We start from the raw sequence: 18,290 nt of genomic DNA, 5'->3' as shown, positions 1-18,290 counted from the left end.
GTTCAAAGTCATTACCTTGATCCTGGACTAATCTTTAAAGTGTTAGCGCGTAAACTAAAAGTTTCTTGGACATACATTCTTGGCACCAGCAGCCAGGAAAGACGTATTGCAGTAGTAAAATTTGAGGTTAGGGACCTCTCCAAAGTACTGAAGAGCAATGATGTCAGTTTGGAGACTAAGTGCACCTGATACAGGCCATGGTCTTTGCGATCAGTTACTATACATCAGAGAGCTGGACAATGACTAGGGATGATAGGACCATTGATGCCTTTGAGCTGTGTTGTTGGAGAAGAGTATTGAATATAACATGGACTGCTAAGAAAATAAACAGGTTCGTCCTAGAGAGGATGAAACCAGCCTACTCCTTGGAGACAAGGATTCTGAAGCTTCGTCTGACATCTTTTGGACATGTTTTAAGGAGGGACCAGTCCTTGGAGAGGGACATCATGCTTGGGAGGGTGGAGGGACAGTGCAAGAGAGGAAGACCCCCTGTGAGATGGATTGATTCAGTGACTGGGATACTCAAAGTGGGTGTGTCAGAGACAGTGAGATTGGCAGAGGACAGAACAGACAGAGTTTAGGGCTGTTGTACATGGAGTCACCATGATTCGCAGGCAACTTGACGGCACAAAACAACAACAAGGTGCTGTACAGACTTCATACTTTGCATTAAATAAGTTTGCCCTTAGTTTGAAACCAACTCCTACTCACAGCAAATTCTTCTCTTGCTGCTTGGTTTCTAAATCATTGAAAAGTCTTCAAGCTCTTTCTTAAAATAGGCTAAATAAGAACTGTGTATATTTGTTCCCAACTCTACCTATAAATTCCACTTAAAGACACAGGAACACCAGGTCCCATCCCCCAGGCACTTGCTCAGCCTTGGAACCCGCTGCATTTGCCCTGGACAGAGCCTTGTCCTCCTCTGTTTTAACAATGTACGTTTCCAGACGAAAAACATTATCCGTGGCGCCGCTCGTGAGAAAAAAGAAAAGAAAGACACAGGAACAAATCTCATACCTCGCCTGAGAATTTCCTATACATAGTGTAGCTTGAGTTTTTGGTGGTTTGTTTGGTTTTGTGGTGTTTGTTTTGTTGGTTTTTTTTTTTAATATTTGTTAATCTTATCAAAAAAGGAATTTTGTAAAGGTTATACCGTCTGTAAGACCTTAAGCTTAGAATTGAGAAATGAAGAGGTTTTCCCCCTTCTGTGCTCTTAGGATCTATTCTTAGACTTAATAAAGCAGACTTTGACCCCTCATCTTCCCTAATTTCGCAGAATAGCCTAAAGGATGGGGGAGATCCTGCCCAATTGGATGTTGAGCTGGAGTGTGGATTTTAAATGTAAGCCTACCCATGTATTTCCCTCAGGCCTGCTGCCCAAATAATGACTCTTCCTGTGTGCTACTATCCTCTGCTTTCATTTTTTATTTAAATCTGCTAGACAGTTACGAGCGTACATTGGTGCTCCTTGATGGATGCATCATTGTGTATGCGTTCTCCTAAGGCAGCTCATTATTTGTTCATCCACGTTGCCACTTCCTACCTGCACATGAAGCCTGAATTTGAGCCCACAGGTAGTGCTTCCATGGTTGAAGTGTATACTGACATAGCATGAGGATTTACACCTGTAAGAAGTCGTGTTTACATGGCTAGCTTGAAATTAGCCATACCTGTGCTCCTGAATCGTGGATAGATTTCAATTTGTTATAGTTTACATTTCCAGAGATCCTTGCTAAAATTTAGTAAATTTTCTATGTATGCCTTTACAGGTTGAATTATATCATGATGATATGGGGAGATTCTGTATTCCATTTCTTACACAGTCCTATTTGTTTCAGTAAGCTGAAGTTTATATGACATTTTAATGAAAGACTAATCAGAGTTTTAATAGTTTAGAAGAAAAGTTTAAACCACCATTTACTAGAAGAAAATGTTTCTGTATACTGTGAAAGCACCCATTTATTTATAAATACTCTTATTCACAAGCTACGTATTATTTGTTAAAGCTAGTCTTTCAGGCAAATTCTCTAGTTCTGGTTTATTTCCATGAAGGAAAATTACTCTTAACTGTTTGGCATGCACAGTGATGGAGGTGGGTGCTGATGAGTGCTGTCGAGTTGAGTGTGACCCATAGCAACCCTATGAACAGCAGATTTGAACCCTGTCCTATTCTGTGCCATCCTTACACTTCGTGACACACTAGAGCCCATTGCGGCAATCACTGTGTCAATCCACCTGGTCAAGGGTCTTCCTCTCCTTTGCCAACCTTCCACCTTGCCGGGCATCATGTCACTTTGCAAGCGCTGTGGTATGAGTACCTTTTTCAGTTCCTGTCTACCAGTACGCTCTGTATTTTAGGTCTCTAATGAATGCAGAAGGTCTTAGGGACGCTATACTGGCCTTATGATGTTTAAGCATGTTGGGTTCTGATTACTGGCTCCCTCAGTGTTCTTGAGCATTTCTAGGCATCTCTTTATGGTTCTTTCACAAGATCAACACCAGCTTCAGAGTAAGGATATGCTATAGAAGAATATTCTGAACCGGACAGAAGCACTGCAAGATTGTCTTTATGTAACAGAATTAGAAATAAGGATTTAATGTATCAAAAATACAAAGAATGTGAGAAAGAAAGATTGTGCTGTTATTGAACAAATCTGGAAAAAAGTTGAATCTTAGCCACTGGTACATGCCCCACTCCACATACCACCACCACCACCACCCCACCACCCCCCAAAAAAAAAGTCCTACTGAAACAAGTGGGCAGTGACAGTAATTGGCATTTTGGGGAGGAGGCAGGAATATAGCATCTGTTAGGAGAGTGGCTGACTTCATAGGAGCCACATGGTAACGTTGGGTTTTGGGGATGCCTTTGGCCTTAAAAGGGGACCATTGTCTTTCTTGTTGTAAATTTTCAACTTTTTACCTTCTGTTTTTAGCAAATCCAGTTTGCTGATGATATGCAAGAGTTCACCAAATTCCCCACTAAGACCGGACGAAGATCTCTGTCTCGCTCCATCTCACAATCCTCCACTGACAGCTACAGCTCAGGTAGATGTGAGCTCCATGCTCTCTCTGTCTTTCTTCCCTGTTCAGAGCCTTGAGCAAGTTCTCACACTTACTCATTGCTGTCTCATTGCTTCTGACTCAGCAGTTTTCCTTCAGCTTCCTGAGGCTCTAAATCGTAACAGGAATAGACTGCCCATCTTTGCTGGTGGATTTGAACTGTGCCTTTAAGTTAGCAGATCGCACTATCGGAACCCCCTGCTGGTTCACTAATCACTCTTTTTCACTTAACTGAAATCTGAAAATACTTCATGTCAGGACTGTCCATTTCTGTGCTGAAAGCTGATTATAATCATTGAGCAGTGGGAAGTTCCCAGCCAGGCTTGTAGCTGAGAAACCTTTTTGTCATTTTAAAACTTTCTTCCCTTGACAGTGTGTGAGGTCTATATAGCCAGTGCCTGGTTGATAGTACTGGACCAGTTCCCATTCCCACAGTTATCTGCCCCTATTACAAAGAAAGGGAATCAATGATATTTTGGCTGACAGTGCTGGCCTTGAAAAAGATGTCTACTTTAGAAGGTTATTTATAAAATATTCCTTGCCCCTTATCTTTTTATTTCTTATCCTAAACAATGCTTGGATTGTAAGAATAATAATATTTTAAAATTTTAATTATTATTCTTTTCTTTCTTACTGCTATAGTGTCAGAACTGATTCATAGCTGACCCTCTAGCATGTGTTCAGAGGCTATAGATCACACCAGAGGAGATTGCCCATCTTTATCCCAAGAAACACCTGGTAGGCTGAAATCATGGTCCTTTGAGTTAGCAGCGTACTCCCTATTGACATGGCCACCAGAATTCTGTTTTGAATTTTTTACTTAGTAGGTTAGTCTTTATGTAGATGACTCCTCCCCTCTAACCTCCAATGGGAAGGATTAAAATTAGAATAGTATGACTCTAGCTCATTTCTTTTCTTCCCTCAATGTAAGTAAAATCTTTCTGATTAAAATTATGCCACCATGAACTTTAAAGGGGATGTTACAGATATTAACGTGGAAAGAGATATAGTCTTAAAATTTTAATATTAGAGAAAATAGTAGGAGCATCATAATTAACCCACTCATTGTTCAGCCAAGGAAATGGAGTTCCAAAAAAAGATTTAAGAGGTCTGCCCAAGGTCACAAAGTGTTAATTCATGCCAGCAAAGAGATTTATACCAGAAGCTAACCATTGTCTTTTGTCAGAATATTTTTTGCCTTTTATTATTAACACAGACTGGCTTGATATACTAGGAGTGTAGGGTTTAAAAATCAGCCAAAAGACCATGTCTCTGTCTTGTGTCATTGACATCCCAGTATAGACAAGAATAAATGACAAATGAGGTATATAGTAGTAAGTAGTAAGGTTGTAGGTGATAAGCAGATTGATTATACCTAAGAAAGAAGCCAGATCAGTTGTGAAAGATGAAGATCTTCTGCAAGGGATCAGTCTAGAGGGCCCTGTATAAAGGAGATATGGGACAAAACTTTAAAAAAAAAAACAAAAAACACACACACACATAAAAATGGTCACGCTTACTGGCCCAACAGACTGGTGGAAGCACAGAACTGTATGACCTTTAGTCAACCTCCAGACCTGAAGAAAAACTTGCCTACATGGTTCAGCTTTCAGCCAAACAATAGGAAAGTACTCTTTAGAATAACCAACCATATAAGGTCAAAGGGCAGCATTTCCCCAGAGATACAGCTCAGCAGTCAAGAGAAGAGTGATTAATAAAGATGACAAGGAGGAAGTAGAATCTGGTTACATTGTGGGTATTGTAATTGCTCTCAGAAAAGTGTGTGTAAATGTTTGACTGGAAAACTAGTTTGTTTCATAAACTTTCACTCAAATCACAAAAAGGGAAAAAAGTTTGAGTTGTAAGAGGAAGAATGAAGAAGGCTTTAAGATGTCTTCACGGATCTTGGTGGTCATTAGTATGGAGAAGTTGTAGAGCATTTCCGAAAGCTTAATGATATGATTTAATAGTCAAAGTAAAGAGGAGAATAGTGTTTGTGTTAACTGGACAAAAGAAATAAGTCAGAGAGATGGCATTGACTGGCAGAAACGGTAATGAGGGAAACTTCCATTCTGAAAGGAATAGAATAATTATTGTACATGTTGCATATCTCTCAGAAAGTACACTTGAGCTTTATGAAAAGCTGTTTTTCAATGTTTATCATTTTGACGTACTTTTCCAAGACTAGTAGTAGTAGAACTCATTTATTTCCATCTCCATTTTCCTTGTGTACAATTTAGTATAAAATTTCTTGTAATGTTATCTTACCTCTTTCATACACAGTTTGGCTCTCTCATCTATGGGTCTCAGACCACCTGCATCAGCAGAGCTGGAGAGCTTATTAGGAGTGCTAATTCATGGGTCCCACCCAAGACCTACTGACTAGGAAACTGGCTGTGGAGCCTCATAATCTACATTTTCACAATCCTCCCATGTGATGTTATGATAGATCTTCTAGATGCCAGTGATGACTGAATAGGATTTTCTAATTGCCCTCAATGATTCTTCCTTTATTTTCACAACACTGAAATATTGACAATAGTTTTATTCATACCATCCATTTGACCCCTCGAGAAGTAGCAGTGAGTAACGTAAAAGGTAGTTCCAATTAAGAGAGTTCAAGTCTCTTGGGGACTCTACTCTGAGGAATTGAACCATTGAGTTTCTCTGTCCTTACATCTTGCTTTCCTGGCTTTAGCTGCATCCTATACAGATAGCTCTGATGATGAAGTTTCCCCACGAGAGAAGCAGCAAACCAACTCCAAGGGCAGTAGCAATTTTTGTGTGAAGAACATCAAGCAGGCGGAATTTGGACGCCGGGAGATTGAAATTGCAGAGCAAGGTAAAAAAGGGAATAAATAAGGGGGGCAAATGGGCAAAGAAACCAACAGTAGCTCTCTTTCTGGTCATCAGGATCCACAAATACTTTAAGGCCTGAAATGTCCTCAAAATGTCCTAGGGGGTATTCAGCATCCTAGACTTTTTTATGAACACTCTTCTCTATATTGGAACCTCAAGATTCCTGTTCTTCATCCTTCCTGTTCCTAACTGTGATAATTACACGCAGAGTAATTTGTTTTCCCGTGACGTAATATTTGAAGATCTCCATTGCAGAACCAGCAAATCCTGGATCACTACATGGGGATTAGTTCTGCAGAATCCTTGCAGTCACCAAACCAGGAAAGCCAAACCCATTGTCCTCAAGTTGTTGTAACTCATCATGACCTTGTTGGTTAGCATAGAACTGCCCTATTGGATTTTTCAGACCTCTGATCTTTATTGTAGCGGTCTGCTGCCAAACCTTTCTGCCGTGACGAACTGGTTGCTTTGAATTGCTTACCTTTACATTTATAGCCAAGTGTTTTAACCACTATGACACCAGGACTCCTCATGTCAATAACAAAGACTAGGATTTCCCAGAAACAGGGCGTTTGAAGGTTGTAAGCAAAGGGTATGATAATCTGGGATCTTTGGTCCTGAGCACCTTATCAAAACAAGAGAGTAAAAGTGATAAATCTTGATTTCTCCATCCCACCTCTGGTACCTACGCATTGATTTCCTGTTGCTTTCACCTGGAAGGCATGTTCTTCACTGGGAGGAAGTGGTCTTGGTGGTGTTGTTAATGTACCATTGAATCGGAACCAACTCATAGCTGACCCTCTAGCGGGTTTTCAGAGGCAGTAACTTTCATAGGGGATTGCCCATCTTTCTCCCGAGGAGTAGCTGACCATGCCTTCCGGTTGACAGCATAGCCCCCCTACCTGTAGGCCACTGGAACTCCCTTAGAAAGACAGGGTGAGGTAAGATAACCTGGAACAGAAGCAAATGGCTTCTGCTAGGGATGAAGATTTTCTTCTGATAATTGTATATGAATCTGTTTGCCAATGCTGTAACTACTTCCTTCTCCCTCCTGAAGATTTATCTTACATTTTCATCTGTTTTCAGCCTCCATTTTAATCAGTTTTAAGGACTTGAGTCTCTCTTCCGTCTCCTTGGAAGCAGTAGAGGAAGAGGAAAGTTCCAAGTGATTGGATAATGACTCTCCCTTGTTGTTCTGCTGTTGATGCAGTAACTCACCATGGAAATATGCTTACAGTGTCCCTCCTCATCTCACCAGATCTTAACAGATCCAGGCTAGCCCTAGGTAGCACTTGGGCAGGAACTGATACTGTTGCTAGTGCAGACCTAGCTCAAATCCTCTGTTCTTTTACAGACATGTCTGCTCTGATTTCACTCAGGAAACGTGCTCAGGGGGAGAAGCCCTTAGCTGGTGCTAAAATAGTGGGGTGTACACACATCACAGCTCAGACTGCGGTGAGTTGGGCTGGGAGGGGGCAGAAAGAGGGACTTTGGAGAATGGGAAGAAAGAAACAGTTTTCTTCTTTTTACTTTCCCCCCAATTAGCCAACCTCCAGTTAACGTCTATTAGGTAGGACCTCCCTGTTACACAGTAATGGAGTTTCTATTTTTTTGTATAGTCACAACCCACTTTCTGTGTACCTGGCTTAAAAAGGTCTATATTTTAAAAAATATAATTGTTATAAAAATGTTACTAAGAAAAAAAATAAATTTAAAAAAAGTTACTAAAACTTTTAGGAACATATCTTTTAGGTAGTTGGATACCATTGTGCCACCTAGCTAAGTTACCAGAACCCATTCATGACTTCTCATGGGCAGCACTTGTTGCCCTAGAAGTGATGAGCAGTGTTCTCTTCCAGAGGCTTGCACTCCATCTCTGTCTTGGCCTCTTTCTCACCCTGTCTTCCTCCTCTGGACAGGTATTGATTGAGACACTCTGTGCCCTGGGTGCTCAGTGCCGCTGGTCCGCTTGCAACATCTACTCCACCCAGAATGAAGTGGCTGCAGCACTGGCTGAAGCTGGTAAGGTTCTGCTTTTCTCACCAGCTTTGCCTTAGATTAATTGTCTAACATAACTGTTGTGTTTGGTTATGTTTAGACAATTATTTTGTCTAATCGGGATGGGAGTGTCAGAGACAGTGCAATTGGCACAGGACAGAGCAGAGTTTAGGGCTGTTGTACATAGGGTCGCTGAGTCGCAAGTGACTCGACAGCACATAACAACAATGGTGATAAGAGTATCATTTATGTCTCAACAAAAAATTTAACTCATAGCTGTCAAGTCAGAATCAATCCATAACTTAGCCTCCAGTGGGTTTTTAAAGGCTATAAATCACACAAGAGATTGCCCATCATTCTCCCAGGACGCAGCTGATGAATTCAAGCTCCCTGTGTTTGGGCTGGCAACATAATTCCTTACCCACTATATTTCCCTTATCATTTATATCTAGGTGCTATAAAATTTGAGGTATTACAGCATCAATAAGAAGAGATTGAATAATAAAATCAACGTCTTTCTCTATGCTGGAAGGTTATACCGTCTTTAGAAATTGTCTTTGGAAAGAATCTAATGATGAGGGAAATGCCCAATTCTAATTTAAGTGAACATTTATGAATATTAAGCTATATAACTTAGAAATTTTAACTCAGCTACTCTCTTTTCATCTAAAAACTCAGTTCTGGGACAGAACACAAGAACTATCTCCTGTAAAGATAGTTTGTTAGCTAATTTGGCATCCAAATCTATTGAAAAAAATACATGGACTACTTGTTTGTTGTTGTTGTCATGTGCCATCGGGTCAAGTACAACACTTAGTGAACTTTTGAACAACAAATCTGAACCCCGTCCTATCCTGCACCATCCTCACAATTTCTGACATACTAGTACCTATTGCGGCAGTCACTGTGTCAGTCCACCTGATAGCGGGGCTGCCTCTCTTTCGCCAAACCTGGTTGAGGGCCTGTTCTCTTTCGCCGACCCTCTACCTTTCCAGTCATGCTGTCCCTCTCCAACTTGTTAGTTCAGTTAAACTGAAGCAATTGTTATTAACATGTTGAAAAGAAAAATCATAAATCTTACCTTCTTAGGATCCTCACAGAAAGTAATTTTGTAGTAATACACTCCTCAAAGGGGAAATCCGCTAAATTGCTTTTGTCTCTACAGGAGTTGCTGTGTTTGCTTGGAAGGGCGAGTCAGAAGATGACTTCTGGTGGTGTATCGACCGCTGTGTGAACATGGATGGGTGGCAGGCCAACATGGTAATAATGCATATCTGTCTTTCAATTTTGACAATAGATTTTCCTTTCTTCCTTCAGAGCATGGTTCCCTAAATATGTTTTGGATGTTTGGTCTTATGTACTGACATACTGATTTTGTTGCTAAAGTGTTTACCTTGGTGCCTATTCAGAATGGTTACTGTGTGTAAATGAAAGGTGGGAGAAAGGTAAGACTAACTGAACACGTGCAACTCAAAATAGGACAATGCGGTGGTACCTTTTTTTGAATACAATTCTGGTAGTTTTGGTTGATTTCCCCCCCCCCCTTCTTTCTGCCCCAGCTCTCCTTTTGCATACAAAGGGGCTGCTCATTTAAAGACTCTGAATTAAAAATGAGTCTCTCATAAATCTAATACTCTTCGTTTGTAGTCTAGAACAAACCTAGCAATCCTTTTATCCATTTGATAGCAATAAATTTTCCTGTATTTCCACTGTCTTAAGTCTGCTCTAAAGAGCTCTAAGTAGTGCTCTTCCAAAATATCCACTCTTACTAGTGCAGAAAGTGGATTCAAAGTTCCCCCCCAGCTCTAGCAGCCTGAATGCCCATAGAAGTCTTCTGGCTGTTCTGTAGATCCTGGATGATGGGGGAGACTTAACCCACTGGGTTTATAAGAAGTATCCAAACGTGTTTAAGAAGATCCGAGGCATTGTGGAAGAGAGCGTGACTGGTGTGCACAGGTAACAGATTCGGGAGTAGCTGTCCCTTGTGTCCTTGCCTCAGCAAATTCTTCTGGTCTCTGTATGGCTCTAGGGATATGTTCACACCTCAGTAACTAAATGGGAATGTCTTCCCTAGACAAGACATTTGAAGGTATTTTTGGTTTGGTTTTTGTTTTCTTTAAAGTGACCTTATAAGAAAGTTACAAAGTTACATCAGGTTCTAGGTCACTTTTTTTTTCTCTCTCCCATTTACTCCACTGTGATTCTCAACCAGTGTTGGGAGGTGTGTAGTGAGTGTACCTTGAAAACTATATTCAGTATTGTATTATCATTTTGTATTTGAAAAAGATCTTACCATAAAACTGTTATACACACAACAGAAAGTAAAACTGGGAACATCTTTCTTGGCCTGTGGGGAAATCTAAAAGATATCTCGAGTGTTTCTCAGTGGGAGCACATTGCACGTGCACCATCACATATGCAGAATCAAGGATAATCTTGGTGTATCAGAAAGTAGCCATGGATTCTTAAAAGTCAAGAAATATTGTTTTAAGAAAATATGTAAAAAATAAGTTTCTTCAACGGAAAGAATTTTTTTTTTCCCCTTTAAGAAAAACTAAGGAAGAGAGGTAGGCAGGGGAAAAGCAAGGCGAGATGACAAGGAAATCGTCTTGTTTACCAATATCCTTGAGCAGTTAATGTTGGGGAGGGCAACATGGAATTTGAAGAAAATTGGGCAGATTTTGCCATCTTTCATGCTTGACCAACTAATTTGGTTTGTTTGTTTTTGTGGCCTCTTTTCCTTTTAGGTTATATCAGCTCTCCAAAGCTGGAAAACTCTGTGTTCCAGCCATGAACGTCAATGATTCTGTTACCAAACAGAAGTTTGATAACTTGTATTGCTGCCGAGAATCCATCTTAGATGGGTAGGTTGAAATTATAGAGGTTCAAACTTGAGGGGGCTGGATTTCAGGTCAGTTGCCATATTAGTGTGCTACCACTCCAGCTTTGCTCTTGATTGTCTTTTGACTTTAAAGTTTGTTTAAGAGCCCTTCCCATACTGAACTCAGCTAGCTTCCAGTTGGAGTTCTCATGGGACATTGGTCCACATTAACTTTGTGCAGAGGGACTGTGTTCCATTTGAGCCCTTGTCTGTTTCCACAGCCTCAAGAGGACCACAGATGTGATGTTTGGTGGGAAACAAGTAGTCGTGTGTGGCTATGGTGAGGTAAATAGCTCGCAGTGTCTCTCTTTTCATTGACTTAAAAGTGTTGAGTGAAGACTTCTGCTGTCTGTCTAGAGTCCAGTGGGTGTCTCGAGTCACTCGTGCAGAATTTAAAATATGCTGTTAAGGAATGTATCTTCCAAGTTATAAATAAGATCTACAAAATGAATTTTCAAGTTTCAACACTTGTGTCATGTGGAATGGAATCATATCATTTTCCTTCAGTTAGCATTTTAGTCCCAAAAAGTGACTTGGGTTGGCATGAAAGGATGTGGTTGCTTATCTCTAAACTAGAATAACTTAGGGAAGATTTTATGATCATCAGCAATGGCCCATGGAAGTTTCGTGCCTGTTAGACTTTTCTTAAATAGATGCATCTCAAGTGAGAGTTAACAGGATTTTTAGAATAAGATCTAAGAGGTTAAAGGTGCTCTTCCTTGCTTTATTTCCCTAATGAAAACACATTTTTATTTCCTTGATCTTTGTCTCCTAAAGCCCCAGGCCTCACTGAAATGTCTGCTAAAGGACCTTTCTGACTGAGGTCTGCAGTCTAATCTGAGTCCCTCTACCTGGGGTGGGAGCATCCTGCATGTGTACACTAGGTGGTGATTGATTTCAGGCAGGTTACTGCCCATCTCCCAAAGAGCTGCCTCAGCCAACCCCCATGCCTTAATGAGGCTGACATCTTAACACCTTTCCTCTGCTCTGTAGGTGGGAAAGGGCTGCTGTGCTGCTCTCAAGGCCCTCGGAGCCATAGTCTACATCACAGAAATTGACCCCATCTGTGCTCTGCAGGCCTGGTAAGAACAAATAGGTAATGGTGTTAGAATCACTTCAGGTACTTTTTGTTTCTGAAGGCTCACAGTGGATCACATTCACCTTTTTGTTGTGAATGTGTCTGGTTAGGAGGCAGCTTGGATTGTTCCCTAGACTCTTCTCGAGCCTTTTGACATTTCTCCTGCAGGGTGGACTCTTGGGATTCTGAAGAGGCCTTTGTGTCCAGTTTAGCATAGTTTCTCTCTCATCATTCTTTTGAGGTAGTACAGGGTCTTTCAAAGAGGACTTAGTTGCCTCGTTAGTGGCCAGGTTCTATTCCATTGCCTTCATCCTTGGCTCACAAAGTTGTTTCCTTTATTCCAGCATGGATGGGTTCAGAGTAGTAAAGCTAAATGAAGTCATCCGGCAAGTTGATGTCGTGATAACTTGCACAGGTAAGCATCAGTGCTTTGATTTGCATGGAGGGGTACTAACTCAAGCTGAATCTTGAAAGCAGCCTGGCTACTTTTGATACAAATTAGTATCAAAAGTATTACTTTTGATACAAATAAAGCTCTCAGAACTAGAGAGTTCTAGAAGTTGTCAGAACCTTACATAGCATATTTGCCAGAGCAGAGAGCCTCAAGAGCTGTTGTGCACACCTCCTCACATGCTCTTCCATGCAGGCATACCTCCTGTCACCTAGGGTATAAAAAAGTCAGTACCTTTTCCCCTGAATCTCTTTCCTCAGCCAATCTTCTTTGTTTAGGAAATAAGAATGTTGTGACACGAGAACACTTGGACCGCATGAAAAACAGCTGTATCGTGTGCAATATGGGCCACTCCAACACAGAAATCGATGTGGTGAGGCTTTGTGTCCCTCATTTGTTGTGAGGCCGTGAGGCTTTCTTCTCTTCAGTCACAGCCACAACCTGCTCTTCTCTCTTCTTTCAGACCAGCCTCCGCACACCAGAGCTGACGTGGGAGCGAGTCCGGTCTCAGGTGGACCATGTCATCTGGCCAGATGGCAAACGCGTCGTCCTCCTGGCAGAGGTACACACGGAAGGACACTGGCAATGCACTACAGCATTGGGAATGGGGCGAAGGCAGGGGATAAATACTTGGGCCAAAAACTGTTTTTTGATATAGGCATAAGTTTAAAATGACTGGTTCCCAACATAGAATGATGTTAAAAATTTGACTTTTCACTAATACTGTTTCCTTACCACATCTGAATTTTTGGCCTTTCAAACTCAAGTGGCCTTAGAGAAAATACACTAAATTCTAATCTGGAATGTAGTTTTTTCCTCTTCTGACATTGTGACGTTGGAGGTAGAAGGATAACACAGCTAATCTGACAGCACTTTGACTTTCTCTTTTTCAGGGGCGTCTTCTCAATCTGAGTTGCTCCACAGTCCCTACCTTTGTTCTGTCCATCACAGCAACAACACAGGTGTGTGGCATGATGCCTGCTTAGGCTGCACTGAGAGGAGGGGGACTGGGCAGGTCAGGGTTCCCAGAGAGGGGCGAGGGCTGGCAGGACCTCACATGTAAGCACTGTGCTATATTAGCAGCTTATTCTTTTTTACCCCTCAGGTCCTTAGATTTCCGCTTTTTCAGATATAGATAGGAGTCTTAGTTAAGAAATAGATAAGCAGAATCAGTGTTTGCTTCCCTTTGAGGTGGCTGATTTTATTAAGAGTCTGGTTTTTCCAGCCTATTACTTTATGAATAGGATGTGTGTGGGTGTTCACTGCAGGCCTTGTCCTGCGTGTGGTTACTGTGGAGGATTCCTGTGTACTCAGCACTGAGACCCTCCCCTGGTAGCCCTGCTTTACCCTTGTGCCTTGATCTTAGAAGGGTTTGCCTTTCTGACCCATCTTCCTTCCCACTATAGGCATTGGCACTGATAGAGCTCTACAACGCCCCTGAGGGACGATACAAACAAGATGTGTACTTGCTTCCTAAGAAAATGGGTGAGTGAAAAGCAGTGAACCCCTGGACTGATGTTCAGATGGCCACCTGGCTTCCTAAAGCGAGCACCGGCTTTGGCATCAGAGTACCCAGCTCTATGAGTCTTGGGGTTTTTCACCAATAATGTGAGAATACTCAATACATGAATCGTAGAATTGTAGTCAGAATTACAGACAATGAATAAAAAATGCTTAGCTTTTAATTTAGCTTTTTTACTATGGATTAGCTTTTACACTAAATGACTTTGGAAGTTCAGTGAACAGTCTCAATTTTTTCCAAAAAGGGAGAAATCATTACAGATTTTACTGTCCATCCTGCGTGTATATTTGTAATGCAAACTACCTCTTACTCAACCTCCTGTAATTCCAGACACAAGCTCTGCTTTCTTCATGTTATATGATGCACATCTGTAGTTTTTTCGTTTCAGAGCAGTGATGCCCACTTCCTCATAACTCATTGATCAGCCCAGCCCCATCACCTCTTACCTCTGAAATTTCTTAGAGCCGTTCATAAAATGAAATTTTCAAACTTTGAGCTCAACAACAGTTTGAAACAAAAAGTGAGAGAATGACAAATTAAAGGACATGAGGTCGTTAAGAGTTAAAAAAAATTAAAACCCCACCCCTACCAAAAACAGTTGGAAACAAAAAATGAGAGAATGACAAACAAATTAAAGGACATGAGGTCGTTTGAGCTTCTTGTCTGTTTGATTCTGAATTTAGCTATTATTTAATCCAGTGAAGGGGTTTCCTGTGGAGTGACGAAGGGATACATGGTATGTTGGCCACTGATAGGATGCCAAAAGCCAGTGCAGGAGGGAGCTGGGCGCCCAGCCTGTCCCTGTGCCCTGGGGGCTCTGCTAGTGCAGTGCACTCTGGGATACTCAGGAGCTTCCTGCCGCAAAGACAGCTTTGAACGGTCTTTAAAATTTACTCTTTCAGAGTTTCTCAATCCACTGTCCACACTTTCCAAAAACTGTAATGTATATTTAAAACGAGTTCCTCTCCCCTGCCACTGTGTTTCCTAGATGAGTACGTTGCCAGTTTGCACCTGCCATCCTTTGATGCCCACCTGACAGAGCTGACAGATGACCAAGCAAAATATCTGGGACTCAACAAAAATGGGCCGTTCAAACCCAATTATTACAGGTAATTTCTGTCCTGTCCTTCCCCAAGGGTTTTCTGAAAGACTCTTTTCTCCAGTATTAAGACGGGCTAGCCAGAATAGGCAGACAGACTGTATGTATGCATGTACAATGGTAGTCATAAAGAACTACAAGTTTTCTGAAATTTTGAAGCTTGGTCTTCACCCATTGATTCAAATACAGTTAGAGTAGGATGGGACCCTGGCAGAGTTATTTTGTGATTACTATCTAGGCTACTCCAGTGTAAGTTAGGGTTATCAGGAAGCAGTAGATCAGAACCTGAGGAAGAACGTTGAGCCTACCTGAAGACCAAGAATGACCGCAGGGGACCCAGATTGGCCCTGGAAGCACTGTGGAGAATGTGCTATGCCTAATTCTTACTCAGAACTCAAATAGATGCAGTTCTAACCAGTCTCTCCTTTTCTTTACAGATACTAATGGGCCATATTATCAAGGACCAGTCTACAGGAACCACACGAGTCTAAAAGAAATATTTTTTAAGAGAATTTTTATTTCCTTCTTATTCCCGTCTTCCTTATTTTATTTTTTTCCTGTAAGTTCATCCTTGTTTTTATCATCTCATTGTCCAAGTTCTGCAGACCACACAGGAACTTGCTTCATGGCTCTCTAGATGAAACTGAGGTTCAAAATTCCTCACCCTAGACTCTAAAGGATTTTACTCCCCCAGCCCAGAAAGGTGATTCTCTTTTTACCATTTCTGGGAATTTTAGTCTTAATTGGTACCTTATGAACAGGAAATGCTGAGGTACTTGCTGTATGGAACAATCTGCAATGTCTAAATTGCCTTAAAAGAGCCCATTTCTTAGCTGCTGAAATCAGTGCTCTTTCGCTTCTCCAGAGGAGCAGGGGTGGTGTCTCACCAGCCAGGCAGGTTAGATGTAGGTGGTGCATGTTCATTTCCCTTTGACGTTCCAAGCCCTGTTCCTGTGTAAAGGTGGTTTGTCTGGTGCAGAGATGTGTACTAGTGAATGTTGTTTGTTAAGATCAGTAGGTCCACTCAGATTTAGTATGTAGCCCTTCCTCCACTCCCACCCAGCCCTCTCATTTTTTAAGTTTTTAACCAGACTGCACTTTATTAAGTTGACTTTTCCTCCCTAGCATTTGTGTTAACACTGAGGAACTGTTTTCGGTGGTTGGTTAATTTCAGACCCTTGGAGCTAAGAGTGCAGAGTTGAGTTTAGTGCAGTGCTGGTCTCAGATTCTCATAAAATCCCTCTGTTTCTAGTTCATAGTTAATAGCATCCATGAACTGGGGCCGTAACAGCAAATTCTATCCGCTCTGCCCCACCTAGCTTGTGCTGAAGGTGAATTTCTTAAGCCACTACTCAGTATAAAGCTCTATATTTAGGATTATCTACTAAGAGCAAATTTCTGGTCGCTTTGCTTCTGCAACCTAAAATATTTAGAGAGGTAGATGTAGATGGGAAGAGGAAGCATTAATGGAGCCAGGGTAAGACAGGTCTAGCTAGCTCTGTATCATTTGGGCGTTAGACCCTTTATAACCTTAGTTTCACAGAAATGGTGCCATTTTTGATTGACACAAACTGCAAAAACATGAACCAAGATCTTGAAGGGCAGTTTGTGTATAGAAAAAGTAACGAGGCAGTGCTGGCTCACACTCTAGAAGAAGAACCCCAGGGAGGCTCTGCGAGCTCAGAGGTGCGATCCCATGCCAGGCGCCCTGCTTCCCAGCATCTCTGCATGGTCAGATGAGCCTGTCTGCTCATGAGCTTTAACTATATAATTACCCAGGACTCTGAATCCTCAACTTGTTCTAGCTTGTGATCCTTCAAAGTTGGGCCAGGCATTAGTGCTAGGTACTACAAAATTGTATTTTGCCGTTGCCACAGATGAGAGAGCTAGGTATTAAAAACAATAAAGGAAAGCTTCGACCTGCATCTTCCTATCGGGGACAATTGTCTTGCCAAAACTTTTTTTCCCTTTTCCCCGTGAACCCTACCCAGCCCCTTCCCACTCCTTGCCAGTGTGACTGTGCTTTCTTCTCTGTAGATGCTAACAGTTTGAGCCCTTGTCCCCAGGGCACTTAACTAGCCAATCAGACACCACATCCATTAGGGACAGTATCCTGGTCAACAGGATCTATCGCATCAGCTCTGCTGGAGGGAAGGACCCAGGTCCTGCTGCCCTCCAGCCTGCCCCAGGTCCCCTGTCTAATACTGTGTCCATAGGAATACTCGATAAGGGCTCCATCTCTGTCAAGCCATGCAACAAAGGACACTGGGGAAATGTCTGGCGTCAGAGGGAGCATATGGAGAGCAATTTGGGAGGAACAAGTTTATTTTGTATTGAATGATTTTTAATGAATGCAATATTAATCCTTGCAGATAAGCAATAATCATTAAAGTCCATTAAAAAGATAACGATTTTATTGGCAGTTTGTGTCATTCTTCATTGTTCAGCAAAACTTCATAAAGACCTGTTTCTCGGGTGGGATGAGCCGTGGGTCAGTGCTTAATAGAGGAGCGGCCTGGAGCCACAGCTCTGGTCTCACGTCTGATGCCGCTGTTGAGCGCTCCATGTCGGCACTTGCACTCCAAACTTCATTCAAGAAGCAGATTTGCTGTTTATACGTCAGGGCTTCTTACTTGCATGGTGCTCTTCCCTTACCTACAATCTAGAAGGCACAAAGCACATTTTGGAATCCACAGGATGTGAGGCCTAATATAAGACTGGTCCATGAGGAAGCTGGGGTCGTGGCTTGAGGCATGGTCTCAAACCCCACATGGAAGAGGAGGGTATCCATGGCGCAAGGAGTGGCGTTAGTTGGAACCAGGCTTAACCAAATAAAAACTTTAAGAATACAGAAGCCATGCACACGCATGCTTACTGCTGCTTTGTTCACAATAGTAAGGAGTTGGAAACAACCCAAGTGCCCATCAACAAATAAATGGATAGAGAAGTTGTGGAATGCAATGCTGTATTGAAAAACAAGGAACTCATGAAATATACAAAATGGGTGACCCTGGAGGACATTATGCTGAGTGAAATATCGTTCACAAAAGGACAAATGCTGCATAGTGCCACTGTTACAAAACAGGACTGACATGAGGCTTGGGGGAAACCTAAGAAAAGGGGATAAATGATACTGCATTGAGGCAGATGAGGGAGACAACGGTTTAATAGGATTATGTTGTTCTTTGTTATGTGCCATCAAGTCATTTGCAACTCATAGCAACCCTAAGTACAAGAGCCCTAAACGCCGTTCTGTCCTGTGCCAACCTCACTGTTTCACATTCATTCCCACCACTCCACTCACTGAATCGATCCATCTCACCAAAGGTCTTCCTCTCC

General features: G+C 41.9%; 1 protein-coding gene across 2 annotated transcripts in view; it reads left to right on the top strand.

Annotated features, from left to right (window-relative positions):
• The window catches only part of AHCYL1 (adenosylhomocysteinase-like 1), a 43,027-nt gene extending 26,946 nt beyond the window's left edge, over positions 1–16,081 (top strand). Inside the window, exons 2-17 of one of the 2 annotated variants that reach the window (XM_006899309.1) lie at positions 2,937–3,048; positions 5,762–5,905; positions 7,277–7,377; positions 7,842–7,944; positions 9,086–9,180; positions 9,770–9,876; positions 10,668–10,784; positions 11,023–11,086; positions 11,795–11,883; positions 12,224–12,294; positions 12,609–12,703; positions 12,794–12,892; positions 13,224–13,292; positions 13,737–13,815; positions 14,841–14,961; positions 15,389–16,081. In XM_006899309.1, coding sequence (XP_006899371.1) covers positions 2,937–3,048; positions 5,762–5,905; positions 7,277–7,377; positions 7,842–7,944; positions 9,086–9,180; positions 9,770–9,876; positions 10,668–10,784; positions 11,023–11,086; positions 11,795–11,883; positions 12,224–12,294; positions 12,609–12,703; positions 12,794–12,892; positions 13,224–13,292; positions 13,737–13,815; positions 14,841–14,961; positions 15,389–15,395 — 1,473 coding nt within the window. In that variant the 3' untranslated portion in view covers positions 15,396–16,081. Of the gene's footprint in view, positions 1–2,936; positions 3,049–5,761; positions 5,906–7,276; positions 7,378–7,841; positions 7,945–9,085; positions 9,181–9,769; positions 9,877–10,667; positions 10,785–11,022; positions 11,087–11,794; positions 11,884–12,223; positions 12,295–12,608; positions 12,704–12,793; positions 12,893–13,223; positions 13,293–13,736; positions 13,816–14,840; positions 14,966–15,388 lie in introns of those variants that run through there. The other variant, XM_006899310.1, reaches the window with a different exon arrangement.
• Positions 16,082–18,290: the final 2,209 nt, after the last annotated feature.

The sequence above is a fragment of the Elephantulus edwardii genome, unplaced genomic scaffold (genome assembly GCF_000299155.1).
Source record: "Elephantulus edwardii isolate Elephantulus edwardi_28Jun2011 unplaced genomic scaffold, EleEdw1.0 scaffold00252, whole genome shotgun sequence".
In the NCBI taxonomy this organism is placed as follows: Eukaryota; Metazoa; Chordata; class Mammalia; order Macroscelidea; family Macroscelididae; genus Elephantulus; species Elephantulus edwardii.
The sequence above is the reverse complement of the archived record's forward strand: the minus strand, read 5'-3'. Positions and strand labels throughout refer to the sequence as shown.